General features: G+C 45.7%; 1 protein-coding gene across 8 annotated transcripts in view; it reads right to left on the reverse strand.

The window, feature by feature from the left end:
- Nucleotides 1-407: 407 nt before the first annotated feature.
- Nucleotides 408-26,990, reverse strand: part of Hlcs (holocarboxylase synthetase) — a 192,539-nt gene continuing 165,956 nt past the window's right edge. For all 8 annotated transcript variants that reach the window (XM_077795399.1, XM_077795403.1, XM_077795400.1 and 5 more), the window contains 5 exons: nt 13,170-13,237; nt 11,671-11,831; nt 7,874-7,988; nt 5,298-5,511; nt 408-3,823 (listed from right to left, as the gene is read on the reverse strand). In XM_077795399.1, coding sequence (XP_077651525.1) covers nt 3,652-3,823; nt 5,298-5,511; nt 7,874-7,988; nt 11,671-11,831; nt 13,170-13,237 — 730 coding nt within the window. In that variant the 3' untranslated portion in view covers nt 408-3,651. The remainder of the gene's footprint in view (nt 3,824-5,297; nt 5,512-7,873; nt 7,989-11,670; nt 11,832-13,169; nt 13,238-26,990) is intronic.

Genomic DNA, 26,990 nt, shown 5'->3' on the forward strand with positions numbered 1-26,990 from the left:
CTGTTGGTTATTTAAAATGCATGGGTCAATGTGTTCCTGAGCTTAGGTATATGCTATGTAAGATTAAAATCTTGGGGGGAAAGCTTTTGACAAAAATTGAACAGTTTTTACAAAAGAAAAGCCCTAAAAGAACAGAATCTAGAAGTTGTTAGATTTCTTTCTCATCGCCACTAAAGCTTTGTTGTTTTTTTTTTCTTTTAACCTTTGCTAATTTTTTTCTTTGGAATAACAAGATTGTTCTTTTGTCAAAAATACATAAAAACAAAAACACATCAAGCTTCTTAATATTTAGAAATACATCCATATTCCTTATTACGTAAAACATTTAATTTATTTTGTAAAAAAGTCTTTAAATAAAAACAAAAAATACTGTAACTAAAACAAGTGCCTATTTTAAAAAATTAAATGTGTAGTAGAAATACGAACAAACTCAAAACATAGAGAAAGTACATAAAGTTTATTTTGGTAGACTCGCTTTTTATAGGCATTGGTTTAAAGTGATTCTTTTCACAGATGATTCTTTGAAAAGCTAAAAAAAAAAAAAGCAAAGGTTTACATTTCCTTTTATTTTAAAGATGCATAGTAATGACCTGGAAATAAGGATTCTGCCACTCCTGTCTGTGAGAGCCAACAGATGGAGAGAAGGGAAGCCCCCTGGCCTCTTGGCCCCCTCTGGAATCCCCTTTGCACTATGTGAGGCTGGCCGCTCCCAGACACTAGAGTGAGAGGCCATCACACAGTATATTTGGGGGTCAGGGGCCACCAGAGGCTGCAGTCCCTTGGCTTTCACAGACCTGTGCATCCACCCCTCACCGAGGCTGGATAGGCAGGCTATTTGCTCCCGTGTCAGGTCATGCCGATGTTCTATGGCATGATCCACCAGACCCAAATCCTTCCTCCTTCCTCTACGTCCCTGCAGGATGCTCACCTTGCTTCAGGGGGCCATATGAAAGCCCCTTCCCGCTGTGTCCTGTTCTGGAGCATTTCCTCACCAGTCCAGAAGGGGGGATACCTCGCCTTTTAACAAAACCTGGGAGACACTCAATGAAACTGGGGGACAATCTAGTGATCTACAGTTTAGTGGCTACGAATTAAATGTTATGAGGAAACACAAAGTTTCCATGAAGACTTTAAAGCTCCTTGAGATGCCAGATTGCTGGGCACAGAAATCCCCCAGTTGTAGAGTGTGGGTAGCCTCTGGAAGACTTCCCCAGCTCTACCTTAGGTCTTCATTCTCTGCATACGGCAGAAATTCCAAGTCTTTGGTTTGTGTGAGGCAAAACCAGGTTTATGGAAAACACAGCATCTGCTTCATGTCTATTTTGTCTCCCTCAAGACAACTCGATGTCCTGACGAGCAAGAGTACCCTTAAAAAGCTCAACTACTGAGGCCAAGCAGTGCGCCCACAACATCTCCGGCTGCTTTGACATGGCCACACTTCATTAGTTTTAATTTACAGAAAGGAAATTAAATGATAACATTTTTTTTTCCCAAAGCAGAACTGTCCAGAATAGGCCTTCAGCTTAAAACAAAACATAGCATGTTTTTCATTAAATAATTCCCCAAAGAAATTCAAAATTCAAAACGCCAGCTCTGAGGGATGACTGGCCTTATATTACAAAGTTTAAGAAATGAAACTTGCAACGTTAGCTGGAGATCTTTGTCCTTGATGATATTCTGCAGACTCCCTCTCAAGGGTGAGTCCATTTTCCAATTTTGGGGTGGTGTGACTTTTATTTTAACTCATCACTAATTCCAAAAGAAGACCTGGGCATTTAAGAGAAAGTGATTTTTTTTTTTAAAGAAAAATAATTCTAATCGGAGCCTTATTTGCAAAAATTACTTTTGAAGTTCTATTTTAAAAAAAGTTACATTTCCAAAAGACACATATTGGATTGGTGTACTTAATGAAACATGTTATTTTTTTCCTCCTATGGGGCTGTCTGTGTCTGACTAAAGGTAGACAGATTTTTATACTGAAAACCGCAAGTTTCTGGAATTAGCCTGACTGTGTAAGACCTGGATAAAGACGGTGCTAGTTTACAATGAGGGGATTTTGTTCAAAGCTGAGGGCTCCATCAAGTTTTCTTTCCACTAACTTCAATTGGGACTGGCAGGAAGAGAGAAGAGGGGACAAAAAATTGGCTCTTTAAGGCTGAAAGTAATGGGTGTGATTCATACGCTCAACAGAGATAGGAGTTGTGTGGAAAAAGTGTGGGTACATCTGGAAATGGCCAAGGTACAAAGGCTTCCTTCCCTTTGTTCTTCCATGGAGACTTTTAGCACTTGGATTTTGAATGTTTTCTTTTAAAGCCACACACACATACACACACACACGCACACATGGAGACACACACACACACACACACACACACACACACACACACTCCCTCTCTCTCTCTCTCTCTCTCTCTCTCTGAACTGATGGCACTCAGTATCAACATCATTTTCTCTCTTGGCAACATAAGGAGGCGGGGGGGGGGGGACAAAACACCTTACAAACGCAATGCCATGGATTGGATCCTCTGTGTACTGAGTCTTGTAGGAATGCTACACATTTTGAAATGAGCCTGAAATTGGTTTAAAAGCTTCAAAAATCCTCCCTGAGTGTGAGACTGAACCTTCATCTCCAGCTGTTAGAGCCCAAGCATCAACTCCTGCCTCTAAGCAGTGCCCCACCGATGCTTAAAAGATCTTGAACTTGATCAAATCTCTTCAGAATATGCAGTAAACTTGAACTTGGGAAGGAGAGCACATAAAATAATATCGAAGTACTTGACTGATGTCCTCTACAAGTCACTGCGACCACGCCAGCTGGATGCCTGTCTAAGCCTGCAGACATGGTTCTGGGGCCACCACAGCGGAGAGCAACTCTTGGAAGCCTGCCTCCTCTTTTCTTCACAAACACAAATGTAAAATAATTAAGTGCCACTGTCTGTTCTGGTGGGAAAATCTCTCCCTGGATGCTCAGGAACAGTGATCAGATACCTCTAACCCTCTGCTGGCCTGGGATGCCATGTTTTGATTTGCCTTTTTTTAAAAATCTACAGTATATATATGTGTATATGTGTGTGTGTGTGTGTGTGTGTGTGTGTGTGTGTGTTACAGATGGACACAATACCTTTTTTTATTTATTTATTCCTATGTGGTGCTGAGAATCAAACCTAGCGTCTTCCTAAGTGCTAGGTGCTCCACACCTGAGCCCCAGCCCTAGCCCTTGATTTGCTTCTTAATAGCCTGGTGGTAAAGGTCTCCTCTCCTGGGAGAGCATCTGACTTAGTCCTTTGCTGTTTCCACATAACATTTCCCCCCCCAATAAACGCAAATTCAAGCCCAAAGGGGGAGAGTGATTTCACACCTGTCGAGGGGCTTTACCTACACTGAATCTTCCACCTGTCAACCCTCTGTCTAGAAGCACCGTCAAATACCTGATAAAATAACAACCACAAAATAACCAGAAAAGCCCAGAAATATAGAAAAAAAAAATAATGAATTATGAAATGACTTGGAGGGAGAAAAAAAATCCACCTAGAACTCTACATCAGTCTTCCAGCTCCCCTGGTGAGGAAAGGCGCCAGCGACACCCGCAGAGCACCTGTGTGGCTCTGCCAGGCCCCTGCCGTCTGCAGACACGCGCCACCGGCTCCTGCTCTACCGCCGCTTGGGCAGGATGAGGTTCCGCAGCATGTCGAAGGAGTTGCCGTCCGGGTGCACAGTCACCACCTCACCGCCCTCCTGATGAACCTGCAGGAACCCGGAGTCATCCAGGCCCACTATGGACACCTTCGGCCCCTCGGCACTTCCCAGGCGGACTTGTTGACCACTGAAAAGGAAGCACAGCAGGTCACTGGGAGTGAAACGGAGGCTGGCTGAGTGTTTATCCCATTATGCAAAGGTGGGGTCCCAGGTGACTGTTAACCACTACTCAAACGACAGGGTGGTTGGTGGGTGGGACTCTCTTAAGCCACAGACACTCCCAATTCTGATCACCCTGCTGACTCCCTCACCCCCTCCACCCCTCAAAGGCAACAGTGCCACTTCTCTGGGTTGTTGGGTTGAGACTTGGGACAGGAAGGCTGAGTCAAAATAAAAGATTGGTCTTACAGAATAAAGCTGAACAACATCGATAACAAGAGAAATTAATTCTGATCTTGCTTTCTTTGAATATTTTCCAGATGTACCTGCTCATTACATCCTTGTTAACTGTTTTCAGAATGGAGAATTCCCTCATACCTTAATTTTAATTTTGTATCATTAAAATTTTTATTTACTTATTTATTTATTTACTAATTTATTTTTAATGGTGCTGGGGACCTTATATGCTGGGTAAGCTCTTTACCACTGAGTTTCATCTGTAGCCCCTCAAATTTTTATTTTGAGGAATTCCAAACCTATAAAAAAGTTGAAAGAATAGTCCAACAAACCTCATCTCCCTTCATTTATATTCATACCAAATAATAACATTTTCTGTATTTGCTTTCTCTCTTCTCACACACACAAACACATTTATTTTTTCTGCATCATTGAAAATAAGTTTCAGGCATCATGATACTTCATGCTTAAATACTTTAACATATATCTCCTGCGAAGAAGAACAATCTCCTATAAAACCATATAACATCACTGTCACCCTCGAGAAATCCGGTCTTGATATACTAGTGATATCTAATGTACATTGTACATATTAGATACATGCTATCTCATATATGTGTAGCTAGTCTTTGTTCAGATTTCCCCGTGTTCAATGGCTATCCTCTAAACACAACACGTTTACCTATCACGCCTCTTCAGTCTTCTTTAATCTCCAGCAAGTCTCGGCTTTCTCTTTGTTTGCCAGTTTGAAGACACTGCCTTCCCAAGGGTGGAGGCTGGTCATTACACCTCAGAGGTTTTCTCAAAGGTTAGCTGTAGGAGAGTCCCTGGAGCATCCATCCGCACATAGTGTGCAGCCAGGATTTAGTAGGTCCTGGCTGCGAATTTGCCTTTCTAACAAGTTGCCAGATGAGGCTGCCCCTGTTTCCTGGAGATCTCACTTTGAGAACCACTGTTCTAGAACATTCTAAACTGATTTTAAACATTTTCAACATTGTGTCCTCCCCTCACATCCTACCGGGAGGTACGAGGTGCCCGTGTTCCCACTCCTGGCAACGCTGAAACTTGGTCACAGTGGTGGTGCCCACTGGGATTCTCCATCATGAAAGTGAAAACTAATTACTCAGACCAGGATCCAGGGCCTTGTTTTAAGACACTATTTTAACCAAGGAATTTTAAAAGAATGGAGACAAATGAGCACTGACCTGTGTATCCAGTATTTGTAATAAAGGGGAAGAACACCATTGGGCCCTTTGTCCTGGAACGTGTGGATCAGTGTCTCCAGCACTGTCACCGCCCTGGCGATGAGGTAATCCGCTCGCAGGGGCTTCAGGGCTGCATTGTGTTGCTTATTGTATTCTGTGACAAGATCATTGATGCAGATGGTAGGATTACTGTTGGTTACATTGAATCCACAGCCTGGGCAAAAATAAACAAATAATTGATAAAATGAGCAGTTCAACATCTTGATAGCATCACACATTCCTCTCCACCACCTGGAAAAAGTTAGTGATTGTTTTGTGGTTGTTACTGCAGTGCTGGGGATCCACCCCAGGGCCTTGTCCCACGTCAGGCAAATGCCCTACCACGGAGCTGCATCCCAGCCCCACAAAAATTGTTTCACTTCCTTATTGTCATTTCATATCTACGGTCTCTGGCTACTTAGAGACTGATATATCTCTGAGACCATCTCCTTTTTATCCTTCCTATGTAAGTGAGGACCATCTCAACTTCACTAGAAAGAAGAAGTTGGGGGAAAAACTCACATCTTACTGAATTTAATTAAGCAGAAGCTATTATTGCAGCAGAACTTAGTGTTATTTCTGAAATAACGACTCTCGTGTGGTCTAACTAGGAATTGTGCTCTGTATCCAGCCCAAAATGAAGTATCCATTTATTTTCCTACTTGAATAGAGAGAATACATGCTTGAAGAGAGAGAATTTTATTCAGGGCTTAAGGCGTAAACTCTGGATTCACAGATGTCAAATCTTTGCCACGAGACATCCCTAGAACACAACTAATATTCTATCCTCGGAAGCTCCCGGGGCTGAGGCTCTGCTGTTGGAAAGGAGCAAGTTCCGAGGTGTGGTGTTTGAATGCGCTCCTCTGTGCTTACTGCTCCTGTCCTCTGGGGGAGGGGTGGTGACTTCAGAGGAGCCCAACCTCAGCCTGCAGCAGGTCCCTGAATCAACCTAAGAGGTTTTCAATAAGAAAACAGGACTGCAAGAGCTAGGCCAAGGCCATCACAGGATCAGTGCCTCTAAGAAAAAAGTCCCCACAACATTTGCTTCAGGTGCAATGACACACCTATAGTGATAGGACTCTTCAGGAAATGTTTGGCCTTTATTAATGTAAAGGGACGGATGGGCTAGCCTCTGATTCTTAAAAGCATATTTCAGTTATTAAAACACAAAGCAATGTAAACTGCACTGGGGAAAAAAAAAAAACCAGTATTTATGGTAATGGGCAGGATCTGCAGCTGTGCCTTTGTCCACTCATCCAGCAACATATCTGAAGCACCTATTGAAAGCTGAGCATTAAACTGAGAGCGATCCAATGCTGAAAATCTCCCCTGCATTCAAAAACTTGAAAGTCCTAGGGAGATTAGTGACATTAACTACTGTCAACTCAGGCTCTGTCCTGCCAAGGACCAAAGAACACCCTGCTGACAACTCTGAATCTTTCCCTGGTTGAAGATTGCCCCTTGCCTCTAGTGGCCTTAAGAATTTAGTAAAAGCTACGGATTCATTCCCCCTTGTAGACAAAATTCTTTAGCTCCAAAACTAAATTAATTTCTTCAATTCCAAAGCCATCCCCAGGCCTCTTTGATATCTGTGAACACCACTTGGAAATTTTTTGCATCTACCTCAATAATTCATTTAAAGATAGGCAACGGAGCTGTAAGCTATGAAGTAGCTTGCCCAGAATAATACCGCCAGTTGGTAGCAGAGCTGGAAACATAAGCCTTGTGTTCTTTGGCTGGCACTTCAACACATGGTCACATGTTTTCTGTCCATTACTGATTTCTGAACACCAATTAAATTCTACTGGGCATCAGGGGCATGTTGGCAGTTAGATGAACAGGGACCTAAGAACTTCTGGAAATGACTCTGAATCATTCTTCTTGCCTGATCTGAATATGCAGAGGTGAAATGGGGATTCCGGACCCCACCTTGACCAGCCTGCAACTGCTTTGAAAGGTTAAAAAGAAGGCAGCTCTTTCATGGCTGGAAAGGTCAAGGCTCTGTGGCACAAACCTGTAATCCCAGCAGCTTGAGAGGCTGAGGCAGGAGGATCACGAGTTCAAAGCCAGCCTCAGCAACTTAGGAAGTTGCTCTAAATAAAATACGAAATACAGCTGGGGATGTGGCTCAGTGGTCGAGTGCCCCTGAGTTCAATCCCTGGTACCCCCCCCCCCCAAAAAAAAGAATGTAAGGTCAGCAGGAGAACTCTTAGAAATTAACCTTCTTATTACATAATGGTATATTGTTTATTTTCATTTCAAATTCAATGATAAGCTGGAGTGTGTGAGGGATAAGACCACACCTGTTTGATGTGATACCATCTGGTGGTTTCCATGGCCTTAGACAGGAAGTTCTAAGCCCTGGAAGTGCTCTCGACCACCTTGGTCCTCTCTGCACATTACCATGCTCTAGAAGACCCAGAAAAGTTATCCCATTTGACAATCTGCTCTTCCCATTGTAGGCATGAATGAGCTGTTTTAATTTTTGTTGTTTTATTAATATAAAAACTGCAAATGGAAAGGCTTTAAAAACTTACCAATAAGTATGTAGAATGTTTCTCCCATAAGGGTTGAGTTAACCAGAACTCCTCCGATCTTCATAAGGTCACTGTAATAAATATCGTTGGGCCACTTCACTCGTAAGTTGATATCCTAAAGGAAAATCTGCACATTAATGAAGCAATCACAGGACACAGAGGGATCAGATGGAGTCATTGAGCTGAAAGAAGATGAGCAGAATGCTCCTGAAACTACTGCATCAGGGGCCTCGCCTGGGCCCTTCTCCGTTTTCAGACAACTAATCACTTCTTGGGGACAATTCAATATTAAAGCAGCTCTTGGGGCCAGAAGGTGACAGACCTAGAGAACATACTTAGCATAAACCCCAGAACTCTCCCCTTCACCCCATCACTGCTTTTCATCATCAAAGACACTTTCTGAAGATGCCTCCTGTGAGTCAAGTTCATCAATCACCTCAGTATCAAGAGCCTCCAGCGAGGTGTGCCTATCTCGTGCTAGGTGCAGGGGGCAGGAAGAGAAGGCACTCTCAGGGTTCACTCCCTTCAGAAGATGGTGCTCAAGAAACAACATGCCCCTGAATTACCAGCATCATGAATGTTGATTCAGGCCACATTGTTGAGACACTGTAGAAGTGTCTTGAGCAGAATGCTATGAAGACCCAGAGGAGGGACTTGTTTTACTGAGTTATTAGAGAAAACCCTGAAGATCTGCCAACAGTCAACTTGGACAACAGAAGTGGACTTGTCATGTGGTCCGTTGCCACTCCATCTTGGGGATCTGTTTGTGCCCTGGTCACGGTAGAGTGGACCAAGAGGAGATACTGCTTTGAGCGAGCCCACCCGGGCCTTCACCTCCCATATGAGCAGAGACGGGACTAGACCGTGTGGACGTCATAGCCACCAGGCTCAGACCTGAGGCTGGCAGCTAGATCTGGCCATGTGGGGTAAAGGAGGGTCCTCTGGGGACCTGAAGCTGGGAAAGAGACACTGGGCACTATGAAGCCAGAGACCAGAGAGCAGCTGGTGGTCTCCAGGTCCCGAGGGGCTCATCATCCTGTACTGTGTCCCAGGCACAGCACCAAGCCCCTTCTCAGCTCGAAACTCGCCTGCTGGGACTAGTCTCGTCTGTATGGAAGAGATGATGTGGCTGTCCGAGGTTCCAGCACTTGGAAGTGCAGAGCTGGGGTTCAGACCAGGCCTCCCCGACAGCCAGGCCTGGGCTCCAACACTGCGTCGTGGGGCCTGCTGCTCCTGTGAAGCCCTCCTTTCCGACAGGCTCCTTACCTCCCCTGCTCTAGAGGCTCTGCAGTCCTAGCACAGCAGCCTGGGCTGAGAGCAGAAGTGCAGGAGCAACCCAAGCACCAATAGGACGTGGGGTGCTCACCACGGGACCTTTCAATGACAAGGACCTTTATGTCTCTTTTCTGCCTCGAGTCAGGGTTCTCAATGTGGGGAGGCATCTGGCATCCTGGTTGTCACAGCTTGAGACCGTGCACTGGCATCTGGTGGGCGAGGCGGGGCTGCTGCTGCATGTCCCCTCAGGCCAGCACTGCCCGAGGACAAATATGTCAGCAAATTATCAACAGGCCTAAGGTTGAGAGGCTCCTCTAGAAAACCTGTGAGCTGGAGACTTGAGCCTTTGTCACTCTCCCAATTCTCCAAGGGATTCTTTCTCTTCTCTTCCTGCCACCTGTGTCCCCACAGTGGCACGGTCAAGCCTCTGCCTCCACAGGAGGACGAAAGAGTTCCCATAGCTCAGACATGGCTCCTCTGCCTGGTGGGCGGCAGCTTTTCTGAGCTGGCCCTGAGCACCAGCTCTGGCTAGGCTTCATGTTTTCCGATTTTGTTCGGGAATGAGGCAGCTTAAGAAATTCTGGGTTCTCATGAGGGCAAACAAGAACGTCTATCCCTAGACGAAGAGACAGGCCACATTCTCAGTTTTTCTTTTCCCAATCATTTATTCAAACAGCTGCTGTGATCCTCCCGCGGCTAAAGCAGTGTGCTCGGTACTGGGGGGACCCAAGGTGGAGGAATCCTGCCTTCAAAGAGCTGGAACTTCGTGGGAGACAGAACAAGAGCCCACATGACTCTGCTTCAAAGCAATGTCATAGAAGTGTTTCAGACACTCAAGGTGCTCTCAAGCTGTGGAAGGAGTGACCGCTGAGACACTCGGGGAAGGCACCTCCCTGAGCTGGGTCTTAAAGGATGAGCAGAAGCTCAAGATGCAGAGGAGACGGAGGAGCAGGGATGGGGGGAGGGATGGGCAAGAGCCCAGGCAGACGTCACAGAGAGAAGGAGCAGAGGGAGCCGGAGCAGGCTTCCCACAGAAGCTCTGGAAGGAGGTGGGCCCTGCAGTGATGTGCCTGGGTCTGGTCTTGGTTTCCACGCTGATGTGACATCTAACTAGGGGCCAGCTGAAGCCCTGGTGAAGGTCACAAGAAAAGTGAACTCTACATAGCTGGGGCCATTTCAACCATCGAATAGTGGCTCTATGTAGGCCAATGAGGCTATATTAAAAATAAATCCAATTCAGAATCCAAGCCACACACACAGGGGTGCTGAGGCGATGACTGTGGAAACAGGCCGGGAACCTTGGTAGGAGAAGTTTCTTAAGGTGCACCACGGAGGGCAAGCCTTCTCCCTCCCCACAGCCTGCTGCCCCCAGAACTTGGAACAGCCCTGTATACAGAAGGAGCTCAAAGAATGCTGCTAGGTTAACCAGTGAGGCTACAAGGTCAAAGCCCTGAGAAAGGTGAACAGATTCATTTAAGATTCTAGTCTCAGTATTTAACTTACTTTCCTAAGCCTCATTACCTGTTGCTCGGTTGACAATACTTCCTCCCATGGTGGAGCTTTGGATTCTGAAGCTTCCTCTGAGGAGTGTGCAGCTCAGGTGCTGCAGACCTGGCTCCTGAAGGTCTCTGACTGTCTGAGGAGCCCCCAACTCAACAGACAGTAGGGACACTGAGCGTCTGGTAATAAGCATACGTCAGCATAATGTGGGGAACACAGACTTTGGAATTATCTACACCCAGGGGACAGCAGAGACGCATGTGCACATGAAGTCGTGGCCACAGGGATGGCAGGTGAGAGGCGATGGAGAGGACTTTTCTTTAAATACCAGTGGAGGACCTCAGCTTCTCTGAGAGTCCTGCTCCTAACATGTTGCTCCAGGAACCCACACGATCATGAGAACTGCAGGTGGGAGGGAGTGGGAGGACCTCCTTTCCATATCCATGTGAAATCCTTGCAGGAACATTTGGGGAGCATGCGGGGAGGCAGGGAAGGAAAGGCTCCAGTTATCATCATCCTCTTTTCCTTGTCTTTTTAATAACTGCCACCAAAGCATCCCTCAGTCACAATGACACAGGTACCTCTGTCCTTACTTTGGGAAATACAGTGACTGACAACCCTGGATGCTGAACTCAGTCAACCGTAGACAAAGGGTAGCTCTGCTGAGCAGAGACAATGGTAAACGCAGGTAGGAAACGAGAAGGGGGTTTTTTTAGTCCATAAAATAAGACTTTTTAACAGAAAACACAGAAAAATAGCTCCCATCCAGTACTCCATCAGAAAGAAAAAAGGAAAGCAAGAAAGCTGACAAACAGGAAGGACAGAGCATTCTGGGGACACAGGCACTCTGACGGGGCCAGCAGAGACACCTGGTGGTGCTCGTAAAACACCACTCTGCAGCCAGCAAAGGGCAGGTGGAGGTTCAAGTCCAGCTGCCAATTCTGCAAACATATGCCACAAACCAAACAGGCCGAGCTCTGCAGGCTCCATAAGAAGGTAAGAGGGAGCTGAACTACACGTACCTGATACTCGGGAATGGACCGCACTGCCTCCACAACGGCGAGGGACATCAGGTGCTGCACAAACGGAATCCTCTGTCCCAGCTGAGACCTCAGGGGGATGGAGACCAGCACAGTAGAAAGGGCACAGCCCACGGGGCTCAGCCAGGCATTCGGTCCCCGCCCTGGAACACAGACCATTGGGAATCTAGTGCTTCACCAAATGGACGCTCTGAGGTGGGAGAGTGCCCCCCTTAGTACCTGCCTGCATATTCTGGGGTGAACTCAATAATCAGAGGGGCACTGTAAAACTTGAAGCTGTGTTGCTGAAAGGGTTTCCCTTAATTAGCATCATGCTCTGTCCCCGTGGCATATCATTTATGCTCTGATGACTGAATCTTACAGTGTCTGAACATCGGCCTGCCTCATTCTCACTGCCCGTCACAGGGTGAAGACAGACATGCTGGGAAACTGGAGCAATCTACACTGATAGAGGAGAAGTTCTGCAAGCCACTTTTTCAAAGTGATCCTGTTATGGGGTTGTCTACACAATCCAGTGAACATGACTAAACACCACAGCAGTTTGCTTCAAGTGGGGGGACTGTATACCACATGCTGGTTATCTCAAGAAAGTAGTTTTTAAAAAATGACCCCCTAACATTAACTCTCTGAGTTGTTACTTTTCTTAAAATTTAATTTAGGAAAGTAAAATGATCAGAATGAGAAGTATATTAATCAAAGTTCTTTTAGAATGTCTTTAAAAATCCACCATACTGAGTCCCATAGTTTGAATCATTTTTTTTCTTATTGAGCTATGTTCAAGAGGAATAAGTGCAAAATAACAGATTTTTATTTCTCTGCTTCTTCTGAAAAAGCTACATGAGCCTCTGAGAGCCTGGCTGGGGATCAGGAGGGGCAGGGCCAACCTGCTGGTGTCTCTTGCAGACACTGGGCAAGGAACCTGGGGCAGACCGCACATGGGCTCTGGAGGATCCAGGCTCTTGTTCCAAGACCAGCGGGTGGAAGAGGCCCAAGCAGCACCCTGCTTCTGTGGTCACTTTGCAAAAGATCATTGATCTAGTGTCCACCTCATGAAAACTCCAGTGCTGGCTAGGGTGGGAATCCACAAGCGAGAAGCCCTTCCACATGATACTTAGAGACACAGAAGGACTCTCGGGAGGACCTTCAGGAAAATAAATCTAACACAGTTATGATTTACAAATGCAAAGACCAGAACACATCAGAGAGAAGAATTTACAAAAGGTAGGCCTGTGGTTGTTAAGGCCATCAGAAGCAAATGTCGAGTGACCAACCTACACGGCCGTTTGAGAGAGTATTTTGATTCTGCTGAGGCTAATGCTTCCCAACACAGTTTCCTTCCCGCTGGCCCCATTTCAGAGGGCTGTGAAAATGGGAAAGACTCCAACTCCAGTTGTCTCAGTGATCAGCACACAAGATCAGTGGGCTCTCTGGCCAAGAGAATCATAGATTTTAGCAAAGAAAAACAACAAAAGATGACTGACCTTTGCCCTGGGTTTGCCGGACTGCAATGGCAATTAAGCCCATTTCCTGTGGCATCTCAAACATCAACCTGCAAACGGTGGGAAAAACTGGTCAGCTGGAACAGGGAATCGTGCAGGAGGAGCACAGCTCCGACGGGAGGGGACAGGGCTTGTGTTCACAGTGTGCGTGTGGCCAAGGAAGTGGAGTCGCACAGCTGGAAGGGCTCTGCCCTCCTTCACGGCCTCTGCAGTGAGAATGCCCACCAGAGCTGAAGAAACGCCCGAGGGCACCGAGCACAGAGGAGGGACAGAGGCACCTGTTGGTGTCCTCAAGACTGGGTCAGATGATCCGTCTTAGGAATATTCCACCAAGTTCTTTCTTCCCCCTCTGGTGCATGCACTCTGCTCAAGTGACAACTAGCAATTGCTGACATTTGTTTCTACTTACGGTGAGTTTCTTCTGTTCAAACACCAGTACACAATCACAACAGAAGTTTCTGATTATTCAGAAAACCAATATGGTGGCAATAAAGACGTTTAAAAGATACACCATCCCCTGAGAACTAATTATGCTTTAACTATAGTAAATAAATCTACACCTTCTGAGAACCTGGGAGAACCTGGATCATTTTAGGCTTTAGTCCTGCTTTTAAAATAGTTTCATTTAAAAGAATACAAACTTCCCTTTGGGGGATCGGGAGGAAAGTGCACCGCATCTCCACCTAAGGAGTCAACATTAGCTTTTTTTTTTTTTTTTTTTCCAGAAAAGACAAAAACACACAAAACCCCTCACTCTGAGAATTTCCTCCAAACTATGCTCTTCATATTTTAACTATGTGTTGGACCCTTCCTCTGTCTTCCATGTAGTTGCCCATCTGGTACTGAGCACAGAGAGCTCCCAGCAAAATTCAAGTCTGCCCGTTTGCAGTGCAGCTGGGAGGGACACTCTGCAGTATTTTCTTCTGAGGTAGGAGAGCGGCAGGGCCTGGAGGAGGGAGAGCTAGTATTTTGTGTTAACATAAAGTTTCCAGTGATCAATCTCCAGGGCTCCACAGTACCCCTGTGAGGAGAGAGGGGCTCTAAAGAAAGCCCCTGCCCTCCGCAGCTCTCCTTCCTGTCCTACAGGTTAAAGAAATTGCATGGAACTTCCCAAATGTCTGAACTTGGGAAAAGAAGAAAAATACTTAAAAGTAGAGCAAAGCAACAGTGTTCCCCTGACCCAAGGACTCACAGAGCCCACCTGCTGGTGGAGCTCAGAGGGGCCCTGAGGACCCTTCACTTGTTAAGGAGATCCCAGGTCACCCGGGGCAAGGCTTGTCTGGTGGGACAGTTGTGCTTCCCTGTGCTGCTGGGGCGGGCACTGGGCACTCTGGGCAAGCCATCCAGGGGCCTGTCCCACTTCCATCTCACATGGAACACAGCCCCACAAGTATTTCTCTTGGACACTGTGAATAACCCATTGAGATGGGGTGTGCCTATGCACTTCTGGGCTCCAAGAATAAAGCGTCCTTTTCTCGTGCTGGACTGCCAGAAAGTCCTGAGAAGGAGTCTTTGACTGTGTGGGGAGTTAACATTGTCTTCCAGGAACCTCTGCTTTCTAGAGGGTCCCAGCGACCCTTCGTCTGGGTTCCTGAGGCCCAGGGCTTGGGCTGGGGGCTATTTAGCACCTTGTGAGCAGATTGCAGAGGCTCTCTGGATTGCAGGCAATCTAGGATGTTCTTTAAATAAACAGACAGGAGACGGTCAAATGCTAGCACTAGTGATGGTGATGGTGGAAGGGGGTGAAGGGAAACAGGGTGGTTCAGAAACCAAACACAAGCTTCCAGAACAAAGAGGAATGATTAAGGGAACACATGCACTCAACTGCTAGAGGTTTGGCAGCAGTTAACAGGGCATATTAATGAGAGGACTGAGCCTGTGTGCTGAAGGCCCAGAGGAAATTCTGCAAGGAGGGAGACAACCGGGGAAGGAGCTAATGCTTAGTTTGAGACAACTGGAGGCCGCCAGATTTATTTGTGCTATCTGAGATAACTCTGGGGGCCAAACCACAAGGCTCGCAGTCAACAAAGAAGCATTTATGAACTTTGTCAATTTTGCATTTCTGAAAACAAAGCTGCCGCAGTTTGCTTTAGCAGAAAAAAGAAACCATAAATGCACTTCCATCCTTCGTAGTTTATACCTTTACAAAAGGAGGGAAAAAAAAAAAAGGTCAAGGTTACATAACGATGACCTCCTGGCCTTGGTGTATTTTCTTTCCTGGCTGGCGAAGGTTCCTGTGAGTGGTGACTGTGTGCATTCACCTTTGTACCAAAGGGGCACCCAAGGAAAGACCCGTCTACATACTCGAGTTCTGCATCTGGACCTTCCAGGGCCCCCTGGGCACTGAGTGAGTCTCGGTGGCCCCGGGGGGCTCTGCCAAAGGAAAGACCTGATTTCCACCTGGTCATTAGGATGTTTAAGAGTCATCATACTTAAGAGCCATCCAGAAGGCCAGGAAGAATTAGGAAAAACTCTGAATGAACAAAAGTTTAAATTCAGACCTATCCCATCCACTTGGAGGCTCTAAGCCTAAGGAAGAGTCCACATTCACCACAGCGCTGGGAAAGGAAAAATCTGGAAATGACGTAAGGGTTCACTGGGGGAATGGGTGACTGAATGATGGTATCTCAGCTGATGGAACAATTTGTACTTGTTACAAATGACAGGAAGACTGTAGAGCAGCATGGACGCCAAACCTGCAATACAATGTTACAAAGAGCAAGATTTATACTTTATTCCTTCTATGTAAAATTCCTAGAAAAGGGAGGGAGAGAGCTGGTAAAATGGTAATGGTGGTTATATTAGGATGACTTTTTTCTTTCTTAAAAACTGTCTCTAATATGATAGATTTCCTTTATTTTATTTTTTAATTGTAGTTGGACACAGTACCTATATTTTGTTTACTTATGTTTATGTGGTGCTGAGAATCGAACCCAGCACGTGCTAGGTGAGTGCTCTACCACTGAGCCACAACCCCAGCCCCAGATTACCTTTTAATTTAAGAATTATTTTTAATTTGGGGGGGATTAAAAAGCATGGTTTTTAAGTTTATATATAATATCATTAATTAATTATTCATAAATATTTCTAAGGGACTAAGACCAAAAGATCTGCTTTAATAATAACCCAGACAATCACCCATGGTTGGTTAATCTGCAGCACTCCACAGCTAACAAGTCAGAGCCTGTTTGATGGTAATCAGTGAGCAGAAATCCCAAAACCAGTCTGTCTGTATGAATGGCAGCCTACAAATCTTTACATTCTCTGACTCAGTGACTACACCTCTAGAACTGGCTCCTAAGGAGTATTCAGATGGGAAAACAAAATAATTCAGACGTGGAACTATTCGTGGTGGCATTACTGATACATTTTGAAAACTCAAGAACAAGCTAAATGGTCCACCATAGAGGGATGAAAAAGCACCTGGGTCCCACATGATACAGTACCCTGCAGCCCTCAGTGACGTGGGCAAATGCCACTGGACTATAGCAGGTGGTTCACTCAGGGTGCAAAATCCCAACACATCACGATGCCACTGATGTTCGAAAATACACTTTTAAAAACTGTAAGGAACACCACATTAAACATTAAGTGGTTTTCTTAAGGAATTATTTAAAAAAATAAAAAGCAAAAAGCGGAAAATAAGTCACCCAGGTAAGTCCCTCTTCTCTTTTAAGTATATACTCTAGAATTTTTCTCCTTTAAAAAAAACACAAAGACATGTCTTACAAGATAATTTCCTGAGGACTAGAAAATTTTTATTTTGGAGCTATTAAAATGATATTCTAGATGAAGGTTATCGAAATTATCGCTATATCCATAAGCTTTATTTTTTAAAGTCTTAAAAACTGGTAGCATAATATGATTCCCTTTATATAAAGTATGTCTTTATAGACGAATACAGGGAATATATTAACAGTGGTTATCTCCAGAGGATAGAGGTAGAATTATATGATGCTTTAAATCTCTTCTTTATGTAATCTCAGGGTGGTTAGATTCCAAGAGACTTTTATTTCCTTTTTTTTTTTTTTTACACTTTTTCTGGAATTACCAATATTTCAACATTTGGACTGCAGCTATTTTACTATCAGGAAAGAGGCTATTTATAAAAATATTTATTTAAACTTAACTTTTACGTAGGGTAAGCCTCACCGACCAGTTCACTTGCTGGTGAGGTGCCCCCTCCTCTCTGGAAAGATCATGTGAGAACAGGGCACAGGAGGCTCTCCCAGGCTCCAGAGTCGCCCAGCAGCCCCCAGGAAACACGGGGCCAGGCCTGTCCTGCACTCATTCCCCATGGGAGGGCAGCACGCCAAGGCCCAGGTATGGGGTGCCCTGGTGCGGGGACAGCCTCTTTCCTAAAGAGATGTTGAGAAGCTTTCTCTGGAGGAAGGAACCCCACCACCCTCCAGGGGATCCCCCTCCCAGGCGGTCCCTGGAGTCTCCATCCGGTCCCTGGGCCCCTCAGCCTGAGGGCACCTGGAGTGAGCTGAGCTTTCTGTGTTGTTCCTCCCCCACGTTTGCACCTGGTCTTGGTTCTGCCTTGGTTCTCGGCATGCAGAGAGACATACATTCCCAGGCTGCCCCCAGGTCTTCCACCAGTGGGCCAGAAGAGGGGAGGCAAGGGGACCCTGGCAGTCCAAGGGCTCATGACTTACTTTGGTTTTTAAAACAGTTTGTTAGCAGATGAATCCTCACCCATCACAGCCCCATGGGCACATGTGCGGCGTGAAGGAAAGAGTGCCAACCCCCAATTCAAAACTAGTCTTTTTTAAAAATATTTTTTTTAGTTGTAGATGGACACAGTGTCTTCATTTTACTTATTTATTTATTTGTATGTGGTGCTGAGGATTGAACCCAGGGCCTTACACATGCGAGGCGAGCACTCTAACTGAGCTACAGCCCTAGACCCCCATCAAAATAGTCTTAAGTGTTTTACATTGTGAAGACCAATCATTCTATTTGTGCAGTACTTTTTTTTAAAAGCTAAAAATACAAATATCAAGATATTTTATTTTTAAAAGTTTTCACTTGAACTGTACAATTGATTATTATTATTTTTAATTGCTTTCTAGGCAAGAGTGCACTGTGTTGTTTTTTGGACGAAAATGAACAGTGGTTTTGGCTATAAACACACCCCCACCTGCTGAGAGCCACAGCCAGTCGGAATGGCCCCTGGCATTTTACCAGAAGTTTGGTTGAGAGGCCAGCCATTAAGATGATGTTGGATTGAAACAGGTTGTGTATTCAATTGCATATTAGACCTTTACTGTCTGGTGATAGGATGGCTCTTGCTGCCTCCTGCGGGCGCCCGCTACTTTGGAGTTCCCGTTGAGTTCTCCGGGGTTCTGAGAGTGAGTGTGTGCGTAGCCCGGGGGAGGAAGTTCCGGTTGGTGTGTGGTGTGTTCCTGGAGGAGCCGTGTGGGTGGCGTTCAGGAGAGTTCCCGGGGAGTGTACGTGGAATGCTGTGGGAGTTCAGAAATAAAGTTTGTTCCTGCTTGAGTGGCTCATGATTGGTGCACAGCCAGACCGCGGCACCCACCTATAATGAGGAGTGGCCGCTGGAGGCTGTGCAGGGTGGGGACGTGGCCTGGTGTGGACCTGGCCCTGTTCTGACTGACTGTACTGCTGACCTGGAGGCTGTGTGCATGGGCAAGTTGCTGGTCCTGGGGAACATGTGCTGCCCAGAGACACTGGGGCTATCCTGACAGCCAATGAAAGGTTCCCAAGGAACTCTGGAAACACGGAGGTAGAGCGGAAATTCCGGATCAGAGACCTGGGCTGAAACTCCAGTGCTGATATGATCTCCATCTAAATCCCCGCCATCACCTACAGACAGAAACTCTGTGCAGTTCTGGTTAAATATAACGGAATACACAAAGTGTCTTTGACAGGCACACCTTAGCTCTTCTCCCTGCCAGGAGACGAGAAGGCCTCCTGTGACCTCTTCCTCCTGGGGATGCAGAGGGTATGTGAGAAGGGGAGGGGGAAAGTGTTTTAGGTCTCTTCAAAAATTCTAAGATGGTGCCTCTCTTGTCTAGCCACCTCCTGATGTCTCGGACCCACACACCCACACTACTAGCAACTGGGACCCAAATCTTCATTTCCAATTCTAGGGGCGCTGAACCCACTTAGTAAAGCTCTGAGCCGCTGGTGGAACAAGCTTCTCTGTGGACTTTGTTTAGGTTGTCGCCTAGGAATAATAGGGGTCAGCGAGACTCTGGTCGCGACAGTCTGTTAATGACTCTTCTGCTATGCCTTGAAAGCCACACAGCCCCCCACCAACCCTCCTTTTTAGTATGCCTAAGCTCAGACCCCCTTTCCTCTGTTGGTGTCCAACAGGATGACTGTTGGGAATCTGGACTGTCTGAGAATGACGTCATCACACTCCTACCTGTGTGCTCCCCAATCTGGGGCTCCACCTGCACTTCCACTAAAGGACGCTTGTGGGTCAGCCCCCACCCACCTCAGGGCCTGTTTGATTTTCATATCTCCTAGCATTCCAACCATTCACAGCTTGTGTGTGTGTGTGTTTTGGTTCATCTTCCTCATCTCCAACGTCATAACAGCATCCACACTCCTGCTAACCCATTCCACTGTTCAAAGGAACGAGTTCTTTGGATCCAGAATAAGGCACCCTTCCAATAAGTCAAGCACTTATTAATGTTGGCCTGTATTATTCAACAAGATGGACACAAATCATTGTTTCTTACTCTGACACTTCACCATTAATACCAGATGTCTGGGACCACTGGCCTTCCACCTTTGACTAGTGCCATTGCTGAATTCACACATAGGCAAGGAAGCTTGAACTACTCATGGTGCCCACAGCTACCAGCTATCTCTTGGCCACATCTCCATGACCATGCTCATCCTAGGTTTCACCTCTGATGGTGAGCCTTAACTGTACCCCAGCACACTGGACTCAGACCATGTCCTGTCTCCTCCCCCAGAAGTCTTCAGACCACAGGACATTCTCAACCCATCCATCTCTCAGGCTGCTCAGAGCTCATAAATACACCTGTCATCTTCAACTCAGGGTGGACCAGCTCCCAGTGAAGAGCGTTCACAAACGTTAACATGAGTCATCTACCCAAAAAAGGTCCTCTACTGGGAAATGCTGCAGCTGTTTCAGAAGATGGACCTTACTCGCCTTGACTTGTGGCAAGCAGATATCCTGGAACCATTTTCCTGCAGGCATGGGATGTCAACTGGTCATCTAGGATCACTGCTGATATTTTTTGCACTACAAGTACAGCTTCATGTACATTATCTCACCTAAGCCTCACAAAGCTGAACAGGACTTCCCTTCATAGACGGGAACATGGTCTCAGACAGACAAAACCCCTTCTATGAGACTGCAGAGGTGGAGATCAGGATTCCAATCTGATCTGTTGAAAGGCCCTGCTATTTTTTATTTGATTGGTTTGATTTTTTACTTTAAAATCTTAGACTTATAAAAAAGTTGCAAGAATAATACAAAGAATTCTTATATAGCCTTAACCCAATATCTAACATTTTCCAAATTTTAACTTTTTCTCATTTATGCCCTCTCTATTTGCCTGCCTATCCATAATTCTTTTCGGGACCACTTGAGAATAATTCATGGCCATATGATTCTTTATCCCTATAATGTACTTCAATGTATCTTTCCTAAAAATCCAGGGTACCATGTTAGAGAACCACAGCATAATTGTCAAAATTAGAAACTTAGCATGGATATAATACTATGATCTAATCCAGGGGCTAGCACACTTTTTATGTAAAGATCAGATAGTAAATATTTTAGACTTTGCAGGTCACATGGTTTGGGTTGCAACAACTCGATCCCATTGTCCAAGTGCAAAACCAGCAATGCCTCTGTTTCAACAAAACTTATTTGTGGAGTCTTAGAAATCTGAATGTCGTGTAGTGTTCATGGGGCACCACATACTATTCTTTTTTTTTTTTTAAACAACTAATTCTCTGTTTTCTTGAGCAGACTTAGATTTACAAAAAAACTGCAGAAAGTACAGAGTTTCTCACAGCCCCCACCCCCCGCCAGCCCCTGAAAGCTTCCCTGTCATTAACACCTCACATTGGTGTCATACTTGAGTTATAATTTCTGAGTCAACACTGAGAACATTATTAACTAAATCACGCTTTACAGCAGGGTTTACTCTTGCGTTGTCCGTGTTACGTGTTTTGATCCATGCATGATGTTAAGTTTCACTGCCATAAAACCCTCTGTGTTCCACTCACTCATTCCTTCCTCTCTCTGAGCCCTTGGCAATCACTGATCTTTTTACCATCTCTAGAGTTTTGCCTTTTCCAGAATGTCATATAAAGTCTATTTCTTTTCATGTTTTCCCAATCTTCTAAAAATGTTAAAACACTTGTAGTTCTCAAGTAGCACAAAAACTGGGAACAGGCCAGATAATGGCCAAGCGCCATGGTTTGCCAACTCCCAACCTAATCTATAGTATGTATTCAAATTTCTTTCTCCCATTGAAGCCAGAAATTTCCATTCTCCTGGTAATGCTCTTTAGAGCAGAATACAGTCCTTTTTTCTGGCCTAGGATCTAATCCAGGGTCATTCCTGCATTTAGTTGTCACACCTCCTTAACATACTTTACCCTGGTCCAGTTATTTAGTCTTGTCTTTCAGGATCGAGACAATTTTTGAAGAGTAGGATGGTTATTTCATAAGATACCCTCTGTTTAGATGATCTGAAGCTCCTCGTGATAAGACTCAGGTCTGTAATTTCAGCAGAAATGCAGAGGGGCAGTGCTGGACCCTTCTAGGACAGGTCTAAGGAGACATGCCATGCTGGCTTTTAACCCTGGTGATGCTGGACTGGGGGCTCAGCTCAGGGAGAGAGGCTGGCCTAGTAGGCCTGAGGCCCTGGGTCCCATCCCCAGAATTATAATAAATGAATAAAAAGTCATGTTACCTTGACCCTCATTACTGGCAAGGTGCCAAGTTTCCTCACTGTTTGTCCTCTGTATCAATAAACAGAAGATGATGATGCTTCCCATAAAAGAAGACCCACTAATCTTGGCCTCTATGGATGATTCTTGCTTGGATCAATTATTTATTTGATGGGCATCAAATGGCAAATTTCTGTTCTTTTTTTTTTTTTACCAATTTGTTAAAGTTCTACTGTAAAAAACTTTTTCTTTTGCCCTTGCTTAATTATCTTTTAATTTATTTATATCAAAATGAGCTTATGGATTCTTATTCAATAGGGAGAATCCATTCCTGTCGTCACTTAGCCTGGCCAGCAGACGTTCCTTTCAATGGGCTCTAGGAATATGTCCTTGTCATTTCTCCACATTGCCCTACCTTCAGGGCAAGAAGTTCCAGCCTCATCTTGAACATTCTCAGTCCCAGCCCTGGAGTCAGCGCTGCTCCACGGGGCTGTGGCTCCTTCAGCAGACAATGGAATTTAAAAGAAATCTGGGTGCTAGACAAGGCAGGGAGCTTCCTTCCTTCTCCCTTGCGTTCCTCCTCCTTCCTTCTTCACAGTGAGTTACCTGTTTGTGTCTTTTGTCTACTTAAAGAGTTCCTTGTGTATTAGGAAATATTATGTTACGTATTGCAAATAGTCTCTCCTCACGTTTATAACTTAAACGTTTATTAAACTTTTGATTTTGCTTATGGTGTTTTGTGTCACACAAAAGTGTTTTTTTTTTTTAATTTTTTTTTTAAACCTCTCTGGAGTCAAATATGTCAATCTTTTCTTTTATTGTAGCCTATTTTTCTATCATGGCTGGAGAGCCATTTCCTTCACCCGGGCTAGACAGGAATGCATCCCCTTGATTCCAGTACTTAAAGAGTTTTGTTTTTAAGATTCCTGACCCATTTGGAGTTTATTTTTGAGTAGGTACAATTCGGGTCTGATTCCCCCAACCCCACCCCCGACACGTGTCACACTGTCCCAGGAGCACCACCAAGAATTCTGTGGTCAGTACACCTTCTACTCTGCACCCCAGGGGTCTCTTTCTGCTGGTCTGTCCACCATTCATGTTCCTGTGCTGCATTTTTAACTACAGAGGCAAGGCCAGTGTCCATTGTGTCTCTTTTTTTTCCTGAATTCTCTGGCCATTCTGTATATTTCCTTTTCCAGGTGAATTTCAGCTGCACTGAGGAAAAGTTTGAGGCTTTTTTTTTTTTAACAAATGCATTAAATTTAGAAATTAACCTGAGAGAACTAACATCTTTGTTAAGTTGAGCAATGTCTTACATTTGTTCAAATACATTTTTGCATCTTTCAGACATTTAAAATCATCTCATGTAGATTTTACATATTTCTTAAGTTTGTTCTTAGGTATACTATCTTATTTGTTGCTATTGTAAATGCATATAATAACACCCTTAACTAGTTGTTTTGTGCACACAAAGACTTGTTTTTTACATATCGTTAATTTTATATCCTGCTCTCTTAGAATTCCTTTATTGCTTAAGTTAGAGAATCACCAGTTCTCTAAGATTTCCCATGTAAACTATCCTTTTATCTGGAAATGAAGTTAGTTTTATTTCTTTTCCGATTACTTAACTACTTCATTGTCCATCTGGGTGGGCCAATACTTTTAGTAAAATGTTATACAGAAGTGGGGACAGTGGTGTCCTTGCCATGTTCTTAGTGGGATTTTTTTTAGGGTTTTCTCATTAAATGATTTTCTATTTATAGTTCACGTGCACACACACCCCACACACACTCGCACACACACCTTCTGACTGCTACCTCAATATGACAGGCTTCCAACAGCAAGTAACCACCAACACAGCACCATTTTTCCACTCAGGTTAAGATTTCTCCAAAGTCTTGCAAAGAGAGGAATTAATGAGCCACTGGGAAGGGGTATCTTAGCTATGGGTACAGAGTGGGCTCTCTGGCTCTTTGGAAAGTACTTCAAGGTTTTGGACGGTGTATGACTCAACAGTATCTGTTACCAGGCAACAGTCAGTCCCTGAGCCCTCGGCTTGAATAACATTCTCAGTCAAACACCCCAACAGCTCCACTGGTTGTCAGGGTCATTTTACCGATGAAGAGTCTCTTGCTGTTATCAAAACAAAATCCAAAGATAGAAATACTAACAGTCTCTTGAAATGCATTTGTGTAACAGTCTTGGGAAGTTAACAATTTTTTTCTGGAAAGTTCTGGAAACTCCCAAACTTGAAAGGGGATCCTTGCTTTTTTTTTTTTTTTTTTAAGAACTGAAACGGAGTCATCTTAAATTTTCAAAAGTTGAGTACTATCAGATTAATGGCCACCTTCATTCACTGCCTTATGTGTCTGAGTAGACATTTCCGTGCTTTGTGGGCAATCTGTTTCAAACGTGCCAGTTTTCCTCACCAAATTTATGTAAAATAATGTAATAAGACGTTTCCTTACCTCCAGAGCCAAGGGGCCTGCCAAGCCTCTGGGGGACAAGGCCACTGGAAGGCACTGACTTCCTCCCTCTAGAAGGGCAAGCGCACCCTCCTGCTCGGCCCTCACGGGGCCCTTTGTCCCACCCTTCCCAGGGCCCTTCGGGGTGGTGACCAAGGGAATCCCCTGCCCTGCTTCTCCACCACCCTGCTGCCCAGCTAGTCACCCTTCCTTCCTCCCTCCTGGCCTCTACCTCTCTCCAGGGCCTCCCTTGGGCAGGAGAGAGCAATCAACACACAGCTCTGTGACCAGCCTCCCCCTCCCTCCGCGGGACACAGGAGCCTCCTTCTCAATGCAGGACCTGCTCCATGACATCCTGGGTTTATGGCCCCCACGAACTAAGCTGCTTCGGAATCCAGGGCTACAACAGATTTCCTTCAGATGGTTACTTTCCACTTCTCCCTGCCAATTCCACTTTTACTCATCTCTCCCATTTCTGTGCCTGGGGGGCCAGGCCCACCGAGTTGGCTCCTGGATGGCTCCAGCGCAGGCAGGGTGTTTGACAGCCCCCCACCCCTGTTCTGAGCCCTTCCGTTTCCGGTTCTGTTTCATTATGGATGCACTGTGCTTTCTCCTCTCCCCTTTCTACCAACGGCTCTGAGGAAGACTGAGAAGCACAGAAGCCCTGTGCAGACACCTGATAAAGCCATCGAGTGCTGTGTAGATCCTGGCTGTTCCTGTCCCTGGCTAAAATGACGCCCAGTTACCTGTGCTGATGGCCAGGCCAGAAAAGGCCCCTACTAGGGGCCCATCCAGCAGAAGGGCTTCCAGGACTCCCTGGGGACACAGGGCTGCCTGCTTCCCGTCCCCCCAGCTGTCACATCGGCTGCAAATCGGGAGGGCTGGACTTCTCGCAGGTTCCCCATCCGAGCATGCTAGCTCGAGGACTCGGTGGGGCCTCCCTGCCCCTCCCCACTTTGGGTCTCTGGGAGGGTCTCTTTCCCCCTTGTCCGTTCAGGCCCAGGTAGCAGAGCTTTCTTCCGAGGCCTTCTCTGGAGCCACTCTGCCTAGAGTCCCCTCGGCCTCCCCTCTCTTCTGTCGGCTTTCCTTCTCTGAGTTGGAGCAGTGTCCACCTGGGGCCTGGTGGCTGGAGGTACTGACCTGGCTTAGTGCATGGAAGGGGCTCTCCCCCGCTCTGCTCCAGCAGGGACCCTCCTGCCAGGAGAGGGGAAGGGGTGCGGAGAGGGACATCCTTTCCCCTGGGGCTTCCTGCGGCCACCCTCCAGGTCTCTGTCTTCATCCTCTCTGTCCTTGCCCTTCAAAGAGAACCTGCTTCCCACGTGTGCATTTCTAAGCGCACATACTGTCTTTTTTATTTTGCTTGACGTCTTAGAATCAGTCTTCTGTGTATGTTTGTATATGCTTTTCTATTTAAACTTTTTTTTTTCTTTTTCTAAATCTAAAAAACACAGAACCATACCGCCAAAGGTGTTAGGAAACACGCTCAAATAAGGAAGGCTCCAGAGGCTGTTCTGCCAACAAAATGCCAGTAAAATTTGAAAGCCGGGTTCAGACACACTGGGAACGTTCCAAAATTTAAAACTTAAAGAACTTCTTTATTCCAGTAAATCAGCTTCCCTGTGAATACCATCAAAATCCTATGCTTTAATGAGTGAGGGAATATCAGAGGAAGGGGTGGAGAAGGAAAGGATTTGGACCAGTATGAAATTTAATTTAAAAACTATTATGGGAAGTTTAATTTCCCCCTCCCCCAATCAAATGCATAAATCTCTCTGTGCATTTTCTTTGTTTCATTTTTCCTTAAAAAATGAGGGGAAAAGGCATCCTGAACCATCTGAAATGATGACAGGGAGTGGGGTGGGGTTTTAAAAGCAAATATTTATCTACGGGATTTCTATTTATTAAAATGCTATATTGGCTTTACAGGAGAATCCAGAGAAATCATAAGCAAAGTTGCATTGTCAGTAAGTAATCAAACCAGGGAGCAATGGCGTGGACAGGAGGAATAATGAATGACACGAGGTCACCCGGGCTACTTAAGATGTAGGGGGACATAGAGGTGTCAGGGTCCTGGGGCAGACAGTGGGTGGTCAAGAGCACACCCTGAGCTGCACCAGAGATGTGGGTGTCAGGCTCCCTTTGTGGCTGATAATGTCATCTTCATGGGGCAAAGCTGGAACTTGCTGGAGCCAAGAAGTACCGAGCAACCCGCAAAAGGGTTTCTCAGGTGTTTCGCAGTGATGTGTCTGTGGGTGTGTACGCGTGTGCATGCGTGTGCTGGCGTGTCTAGGCACTGCGGCCTCCATTGTAACTTCTGCCACATGGTGTTGGGGGTTGTGGAGGTTTCTCCTAAGAAAGGCCCCCAGGGCCCCAGAAGAGGCACCAGGACGCTGGCAGGGAGGGGCCATCTTCTGGGGAGTGCCGGGCAG

Source organism: Urocitellus parryii, chromosome 2 (genome assembly GCF_045843805.1).
Source record: "Urocitellus parryii isolate mUroPar1 chromosome 2, mUroPar1.hap1, whole genome shotgun sequence".
NCBI classification, from domain to species: domain Eukaryota; kingdom Metazoa; phylum Chordata; class Mammalia; order Rodentia; family Sciuridae; genus Urocitellus; species Urocitellus parryii.